The sequence below is a fragment of the Ctenopharyngodon idella genome, chromosome 16, assembly GCF_019924925.1.
Source record: "Ctenopharyngodon idella isolate HZGC_01 chromosome 16, HZGC01, whole genome shotgun sequence".
NCBI classification, from domain to species: Eukaryota; Metazoa; Chordata; class Actinopteri; order Cypriniformes; family Xenocyprididae; genus Ctenopharyngodon; species Ctenopharyngodon idella.
Window position 1 is genome coordinate 22,502,460 of NC_067235.1, and position 9,826 is coordinate 22,512,285.

The window sequence follows — 9,826 nt, forward strand, 5'->3', positions numbered from 1 at the left end:
TTCTGACATTAATGAAAAATAAAACATACAGAATTCCCAAAAATGAATTTATTTCAAATTAGGTGTTTGTGTAATTGGCCTTTTTTCTCGAAACGTTTTAGCAATCGAGATATAACCTTACCTGACAACTAGCCCTGGAGGTGAGAAGTATTTGTCTGGAGCAATAGAAATGGCAAAAATATACATTATATATATTATATTATATTAAGTTATAATTTGATTTTTAAAACTGAATCTTGATAGTGACAAAATTTAATAGTTGACAGCTGAACACAGTTATTCAGTTACCACCAGTGCTCAGAATCCTATAGAATAATGTGTATGACTTTCAAGAGTTTATGGGCATATTATAAATGCCACATACTAATATGATTCACATACAATGTTGAGACAAAGGATAGCACATAGTTCCACTGATTTAAACTCACTCTCAGTCACATTTGAACTTAACTTACAGACTTCATATCGTTGGTTGGAGAAATATCTGAAACATCAGGACGGAGACCTATCAGATGGTGATGGATGAGTTTCCAGACAGGAAATGTGGAAAAAGAGTCGACACGTCCAGCAGTATTAATACATCCTGTTCTTTTATTTTAGCTGTCTTGCTGGCGTTCTGACACCTTTAAAAAAAAATCTTTTAGAGGACTTTATTTTTTATTACTTTATTCAGTTTATGACATTTTATCAAGTTTATTAACTTATAACTTTGCATTATATGCAGTATTTACTGTTTTTCAGCCCCTAAGTGCTACTGTAAAATTTAAGGCAACATTTTCTTTCAAATAATCCTAATATTGTATTTAATGTACGTTGAATTTTATTCAGTAAACCAAACAATGAAAATGAAGTGCATCAAATCCCAGAATCCACTGTTTGTAATGTCAGGGTTTATCCAAACTAACTCAAACTTCCTGTGAGCCAGTGGATAAAGGGAGGGAAGGAAACAACAAGAGTTAAACAGAGAGGGACAGAAAAAGAGACATGCAGCACAGACAAGGTGGAGAGACTTTCTCCTTTTTGCCCCTTCAAGGTGAAGATGTTCAACATGTTTATAGCACAGGGGATTTGGTTTTCATCATTTAAGGTTCTTTAAGAGGTTTGAGGGGTGTTTTAGTGTCTCATTTGAGTGTCAAACCTGTGGCCTTCATTACAACATTTCTGTTTCACACTGCAGATCAACTTCTTATCCTTCTATATGTGCAGGTAAGTCATTACATTTTGTTGTGTTTGATTACTGTGTGATGATGCAAATTTTTGTTATGCTTTTATTGGTAACACTTTACAATAAGGTTCATTAGTTAAACATTAAAGTATTAACTAACATGAAATAACCATGAGCAATACATTTGTTACTGTATTTACTAATCTTCGTTAACGTTAGTTAATGAAAATACAGCTGTTCATTGTTTGTTCATGTTAGTTCACAGTGCATTAACTAATGTTAACAAGATTTTAATAATGTATTAGTAAATGTTGAAATTAACATTAACAAAGATTAATAAATACTGTATAAGTGCAGTTCATTATTAGTTCATGTTAACTAATGCAGTTAACTAATGTTAACTAATGAACCTTATTGTGAAGTGTTACCCTTTTATTAATAGTAAAGTTTTATGTCATGCTATTATTTACCATGCCAACCTTGGAAGTATTTTATCTTAAATATTTTGTCAACATTTTTTTTTTTAAGTGATCGAAATAATTAATCACCAGTTTAATACATTTATTTAGCCATTTAAAAAGTTAGTTATTAGTGCAATGTATGTATAAGTGCAAGTGGAATCAAGAGGTAGAATGAGAAACATTGTAAATGTGTATTGTAAATATTTATAATATATATTATAAATTATTTTTAGATATATTATATTATATTATATTATATTATATTATATTATATTATATTATATAGTCACTTTGTTTATGGCACTGATGGTTTATATATATATATATTTATATATACTATACAGAGCTGGGTAGTAGCGGATTACATGTAATCTGGATTATGTAATCAGATTCCAAAAATCAAGTACTTGTAATTAGAGTAAACTACTTTTTAAAATACTTGTAATCAGACTACAGTTACTTTTTTATGGATTACATGATTACATCTTATTTACACAATGGCAGTAAATTGTTCACAATTCATTTATTCTCCTAATTTTTTGTTTTTTTAACGTTTATATTGTTTTCATAATATGAAATATACATTCTTGATTCTTTTATTTTTTCCGGTGGTGAGGGGAGGGGTGTGGAATCGTGCACAGAAATCAGCAACAACAAGAATATTTGTTTTTGTAGTGTTGCTGTTTTCTAAATTTACTTAATTTTAAGTAAATATGTTTTAAAATAATAAGATGTGATTTTGTTTTATTCAGTGTTACCAGCAAACACTAACAGGTACATTAGTGTTAGTATTTTAAAGTATTAACTGTCCATACATTGCACTTTAAAAAGAATCTGTTGAGGCTCTTGTTGGTGAATAGAATATATTTTTTTTCTTTTTATCTGTCAAAAAAGTACAAGATTATCCTACAATATTTGTGACATCAAATAAGGGTTAGCACAAAAGTAATCTAAATGTAATCCAAAAGTAATCAGATTACATTACCAAAAATGTGTAATCTAAGAGATTATATTACTGATTACAAATTGTGTCATGTAATTTGTAATCAGTAACTGATTACAATTCATAAGTAATCTACCCAGCTCTGTGTATACATACACACAATATATATATATATATATATATATATATATATATATACACACACACACATTTTATTTTATGTTTTATATTTGCAGTTATTTTATGGATTTTCCCCAAATGTTCCCAAATTTTATACATGTTCTTTTGTCACAATTTAATGTGCTGAAGCAGTATTTTGCTACAGCGAGGGATCATCCTTGAGCCAAAGACAATCAGCCTACATCAAAAGCTCTGATGGCGACTCACACAGAGATATTTATTTGGACAGCATTAATGCATCACTGTCTCTCAGAAAGGGCCATTAGTTTTGTTGTTGTCTTGGAGAATGGCTTTCCTTCTTTATATCGAAGAGTTTGCTTTTCGATGACGATTAGCTGTAATATACTTTCCTAGACAGAAGGAATAGTCCTATGGAGGTCATCACCTCTCTCACAAACAATTGATTGGCTTGTCAATCTTCTGCCTTTTTTATACTTTCAGGTAGATTTTTTACTGTCAGTGTGAAACTGCCATAAAATCAGTGTTTTAGAGAAAATGAGTCAAATGTTATTCATTTGAGAGGAGTTTAGCTTAATTTTAATCATGCAACACTGCTTGACATTGTTCAAATATTTAAATTAATTCTGTGGAGTTTCGTCTCTGAAGTCTAAACAACTTTATTTTGGTCAATAAATATTGTATATTGTTCTGTCTTTTCAATTAAGATGTAAATTGAGCGAAGGCCTAAGTAAATAAACACGAAAAAAGTCTGATGCCTTCAGATGCTGCTCAGAATTCATTTGCGTAATAGTGGGATCGACGTCTATTCCCACGAATCTCAGTATCCAAACAAATCCTTCCCATTAGTCTTAATTATAAACACATCTCATTCTGAACACCATCTGAACTATGCCAGACCGTAGGCACCTCTTCGTCAGAGGCTTCCAGGCTGTTTGTTTATCAGGCTCATTCTTCCTGTGATGGAAGGAAGGCATATTTGTTTTTGCAGGCTATTTTCCATGATGCCACATTGTACCATGTGACATTGGTTTGAGATGTAGACACACGCAGTCTTAAAACTGTCAATTATTTTTATGTCCTGACATACCAAACCTAGGTAAAACATGACACGAGAAACTGACAGTATGTTTGAAATAGCCTAATATATTATAGCATACTGTCTACTGCAAGACTATATACTGTCTATACAGTAGACAGCTTGCAACTATAAATGTTTTATATAGTACATAAAAATTAAATATCCATCTGAGTCACTGAACTAGTTTGTAGTCCTGCAAAGTTACAATCTTACAGTCTTATTGTTAACAAAAACCTATTTATTTTTTATTTACTTGTCTTATATTGTACTACACATATATTGTGCTGTACTAACTTTATTTCATTTGTTTGTTTATTTATACTTTTTTCCCCCAATTATTTATTATCAGCACTGAGACTGCTCTTGTCCAGGTCACAAATGACCTTCTCAATTTTGCTGACACAGGTTCTTGCAGCATTTTAGTTTTGTTAGACATTAGTGCTGCTTTTGACACTGTCATTCCATCCTCCTTAAAGGATGTGTGGGTGGTTAGGCATCTCTGGTGTTGTGTTTTATTGGTTTAAATCCTATCTCACTGATCGTTTCCAGTATGTATGTTTGGGAAAAAATAAATCTGATCTAACAGTGGCACAGCAGGGTGTCCTACAGGGGTCTGTGTTAGGGCCCAATCTGTTTAGTATATATATGTTGCCTCTTGGAGAGATCATTCGAAAGTTTGGTCTGGGGTTTCATTAGCTGCGTTTCCATTACCCTTTAAGTTGCGCAAATTAAAATTGCGAATTGAAAATATGCTCAATGGAAACATGTCAATTTCGCAAAAACTCCCATATATCGCAAAAAAGTTTTTACGCTCTCATGAGGTTGTCTTTCAGGCAATTCAAAAAAGGAGTATTTCACAAAACTGCAATGGAAACAGTTTTTTTTTTTTTTTTTGCATTTACAGGTCACCTGCCGTATGTAAAAGTCGATCATTCTTTAAAGAGGGTGCAGTATGTTTGGACAGAAGACGAGAGTTCTTCATTAAACTCATAAAAGACAAAAGTATTATGAGACTACTGGATTCTAAACAACAAAGAAATGAATTTATCAAGACCTCAAAGCAGATGGGAGGGAGAAACACACAGAAACACCTCATACATGGCCGCTGAGCGCTCCCAAGTATAAGGGGCTTTCCTTGCAATAAATGCTTGGATAACATGCCTACATCTCCTTTGATTAAAAAGCCATTTAGCAATTGTTATTTATCGATATTTAAAAAATATTGCAAAAGTTTTGTGCAAATCTGTAATGGAAACGTGGCTATTGTTATGCTGACGATACACAGATTTATTGTCTGTACACATGCTGGCCTTAAAGGCATAATATGTAAATTTTCGCCGCTAGAGGTTGCTTATTCCAAACAAAGGAGTAGCTTGATGACGCCTTGATTTCATGGAATCATGGGAGGTGTTGTCTTCACGTTTGCAGCCAGTGGAAAAGAATCGGGACAGGATTCAGGCAGAAATCATATTCATGGATGAGATTATTTACGTTACTGTAGTATGAAGCAGAGCAGGGCCGAGTGCTGTGCGAGCGAGGCCGCTGGAGTGTTTGCTAATGAGAGACGAGCGCGACACACGGCTCGAGAGCAGCTGAACTTTTATTATGCTGCAGTTGCCGCTTCCGCTTCTTCTGGTCAAGCGTATGTGGGGTAAAGCAGCGCTGTTTTATCATATTAGATACATTTGTGTGTTGAAAGTTGTTATAGTGCTACTCTGCATTCGCTCGGTGGCTACTATGAGACACTGCAGTAAGCTAGATCGATATGAGGCATGGTAAAACATGGTACTCAATCAAGAAAACAAGATTTAAACAATAAGACTTACTATGTTGAACTATATAACATGATTCGTTTTCTGTCGATGAATGTATCCAAACAGTTGCTCACCTCTCTAATAAAACACATAATTAAAGCGTCTTTGGTGATTCAATGGTTCCTACAAAATAATACCGGAAACTGAGGGTAACACGGATATGATGTCATTGATAAACATTTGGGATAATGTAAGTACACAAGTCAACAAAATATATAACATTGTTTTAGTGGTTTTTGGATATTTTAATCCAAAAATCTTACATATTGTGCCTTTAACTATACAATTATAGTTCTTACAAATTGTTTGAATTAAATAGTATGGAAGCAAGAAAATTTTCTTAAACTCAGTGAGTCAAAAACTGAAACTGCACTTAATTTTTTCTTTTAATCTGCAAATAAATGGCTTTAAAAAATCATCAAAATTGCATCTTATGTAATTTAATTTTTTTTCATTCTTTGTTTTTTTGTTTGTTTGTGCAGATCCAGCCAGCAAACCACAAAGATGACCCTTACAGAGGGTTCATCGAATGTGAGCTTCACATCAACATCAGCTCCTCCCCTAACAACCAATACTTCTCCACCATACCGTGAACCTTATTTACACAGACTGGCCCACTTGGATGAGGGTCTCTATAATGACTTTTACAGCCTGTGGATCGCTCTGGTGGTCATTAACACACTTATCTTTATGGTAGGGATGACTCTGAACAGTCTAGCTTTGTATGTCTTCTGCTTCAGGACCAAGCCGAAGACTACATCAGTCATCTACACCATTAACCTGGTTGTGACGGATCTGTTGGTTAACCTTTCCCTCCCCACTCGTATCATATTGTACTACAGTGGAGGAAAGTGCCTCAACTGTTCCTACATGCACATATTCAGCTACTTTGTCAACATGTACTGTAGCATCCTCTTCCTCACCAGCATCTGCGTGGATCGCTACCTGGCCATCGTGCAGGCGGAGGCCTCACGGAAGTGGAGGAACCCCAGTGTGGCCAAAGCAGTGTGCGTCTGCATTTGGCTGTTTGCCATCATCGTGACCTACTCACTTCTCACAACGGCCTTCAAGCACTCAGGCTGCTGCCTCTCCAAACTTTTCGCACTGACCGTATTTGAGTTCTTCCTGCCGATGGTGATCATCGTAGTGTTTACTATTCGAATCATGTGCGCCCTTTCCAGCCCCGGCCTCATGCAGCAGAGCCGCGACAGACGCATGAAAGCTGTACAGCTGCTGTCGACCGTGCTGGTTATCTTCACTGTCTGCTTCACGCCGTTTCACATCCGTCAAGTTCTGTTTTACTTCCATCCTGATCTGCCTCATCATGTGATTGTGTACCATGTGACTGTCACCCTCAGCAGCCTGAACAGCTGCTTGGATCCTGTGGTCTACTGTTTCGTCACCACTAACTTTCAGTCTACCATGAAGAGATTTTACAGGAAGATGGAAAGAGAACAGACGAGTGGAGACATTATCAGCATGCAGAAGAGCTCAAAGGCTTCAGGCATAGTGATTGCTATAGCTAATAGTATAAGGATAAACATGAGCCCTGTTCAGCAGGGAAGCCGACCCGCATAAGGGAGCGCACATGTGTCCTGTACAGTATTCGGATGGTTGCCATTACCATGTCATACTAAGGCAAAACCACTGGCATAGATGAGACTTTGTTTCTCTGTGTACTGTAAATACCTTAATATAGAGATTTTATGAGCTTGCATTTCATTTCACATGTGACATTGTAGATTTACATGAAGATTTATATCATTGGCTATCATATTGTTACTGTACTGAAGCCAAAACAAATTATTAAAACTTTATCTGAAAAATATTGTCTTTTTATAAAACGGTTAGCTCCTGTCCTTGATTCTGATTGGTCAATAGCTGTGTTTTATTCACGATAAAACACGGCTATGACCGCTTCACCCAACGGTTCTGTGTATCACAACACCCTTTTAGCAACCACTCTTAGCAACTTAAACTGATCTCAATTGATATTGTTCATTGACGCTTGCTGTATTATGTAGAAGAGTATTGTGAGAAAGAGATTGAGTGAGCGAGTTTATTATCTGCTTTCAGATTTAGCGTTTTCCTTCAGGTCAGTCCTATGTTCATAATAAAACATCAGTTTAAATGTTCGATGTATTATCTTGTCCTTTTAACAGTTAAGGGGTTTTCCCGTGACTGACAGCTCTAGTCAAAGCATTTGTCAGTTGTGTCTTGTTCCGTGTTCACAACAATTCAGTCTTTTCAATGTAAAAGTCTTCGCTACTGACTAACACACTCATAAAGACAATCTTTGCCGCCATGGCGTAATAATGTAACTTCTGTTGCTGTTCACGGTCAGGGACTATTTTTTCCGACAGAAGGAATGCTTTTAGTTAAAGTTTACTTCATGAAAGTTGCATTTACTTCATGAAAGTTGCATATTTTTGGCTTTAATATTTGTATTGTGTGATAACCATTTTATAAAAGCAATAAGGTACTTGAGGCTAGTGCTGTATGAATAAGTCACGGCTGAAAGGATGCTTCGTGTCGTGCCTAGCAACACCCTTCAGCCGTGACTTATTCACGATACAGCACAGCCTCGAGCACCTTATTGCTTACATATCTACTGTGTCTTTTTTCTAACCACTATTAAAGCGCACTAGCGCACTACTGACCCCAAAAGTTTGGGGTCAGTAAGATTTTTTTTATTGCTTTTAAAAGAAGTCTCTTGATTTGAACAAAAATACAATAAAATATTGTGAAATTTTTTTCAGGATTCATTGATGAATAGAAAGTTCAGAAGAATAGAATTTACAATAGAATTTGAAATATAATTTTTGAATTTAGAACTTTTGGTCAAATTAATGGGTTCTAGTTGAATAAAAGCATAATTTTCTTTCAAAAAAAAAATGTATATACTGTATATATATATATACAGTATCTCACAGAAGTGAGTACACCCCTCACATTTTTGTAAATATTTTATTATATCTTTTCATGTGAAAACACTGAAGAAATTACACTTTGCTACAATGTAAAGTAATGAGTGTACAGCTTGCATAACAGTGTAAATTTGCTGTCATGTCCTTAGTCTGCTTGTCTTCAGCAAACTGTTTGCAGGCTTTCTTGTGCATCATCTTTAAAAGAGGCTTCCTTCTGGGACGACAGCCATGCAGACCAATTTGATGCAGTGTGCGGCGTATGGTCTGAGCACTGACAGGCTGACCCCCCACCCCTTCAACCTATGCAGCAATGCTGGCAGCACTCATACGTCTATTTCCCAAACACAACCTCTGGATATGACGCTGAGCATGTGCACTCAACTTCTTTGGTCGACCATGGCGAGGCCTGTTCTGAGTGGAACCTGTCCTGTTAAACCGTATGGTCTTGGCCACCATGCTGCAGCTCAGTTTCAGGGTCTTGGCAATCTTCTTATAGCCTACGCCATCTTTATGTAGAGCAACAGTTCTTTTTTTCAGATCCTCAGAGTTCTTTGCCATGAGGTGCCATGTTGAACTTCCAGTGACCAGTATGAGAGAGTGAGAGCGATAACACCAAATTTAACACACCTGCTCCCCATTCACACTTGAGACCTTGTAATACTAACGAGTCACATGACACTGGGGAGAGAAAATGGCTAATTGGGCCCAATTTGAACATTTTTACTTAGGGGTATACTCAGTTTTGTGGCCAGTGGTTTAGACATTAATGGCTGTGTGTTGAGTTATTTTGAAGGAACAGCAAATTTACAGTGTTATACAAGCTGTACACTCACTACTCACTACAAAGTGTCATTTCTTCAGTGTTGTCACATGAAAATATATAATAAAATATTTACAAAAATGTGAAGGGTGTACTCACTTCTGTGAGATACTATATATATATATATATATATATATATATATATTACTGACCCCAAACTTTTGAACTGTAGTGTATACCTGTAGAGAAACTTTTTTAATTTAAAAATTTCCATGGACTCCCTAGAACAGGCTGAAAATATACATAATAAATACATTAATTTACAAAAACAAAAGTTCTGAACTTCTGTAGAAATGTCAAATAATAACTAAATTTGATGCTTGGCAGCAAAAGCATAGTGTTAACATTTTAGGTAAGTTTTTGTTTTATGCTTTAGGCCAAATTAAATGATTTTGATGAGGAAATAAAACTATTATTTTATGTAATGTTATCCACAGACCTGAAGTCCAAAAGAAAAACGGGATGAAATTATCTATA

The 9,826-nt window shown here is 35.4% G+C and overlaps 1 protein-coding gene across 1 annotated transcript; it reads left to right on the forward strand.

The window, feature by feature from the left end:
* The first annotated feature begins 871 nt into the window (after positions 1-871).
* Positions 872-8,203, forward strand: gpr20 (G protein-coupled receptor 20). The gene is made up of 2 exons (XM_051865594.1): positions 872-1,206; positions 6,085-8,203. Exons 1-2 carry the CDS (start codon positions 1,199-1,201, stop codon positions 7,178-7,180), a joined length of 1,104 nt encoding a protein of 367 aa, XP_051721554.1. The 5' UTR covers positions 872-1,198; the 3' UTR covers positions 7,181-8,203.
* Positions 8,204-9,826: the final 1,623 nt, after the last annotated feature.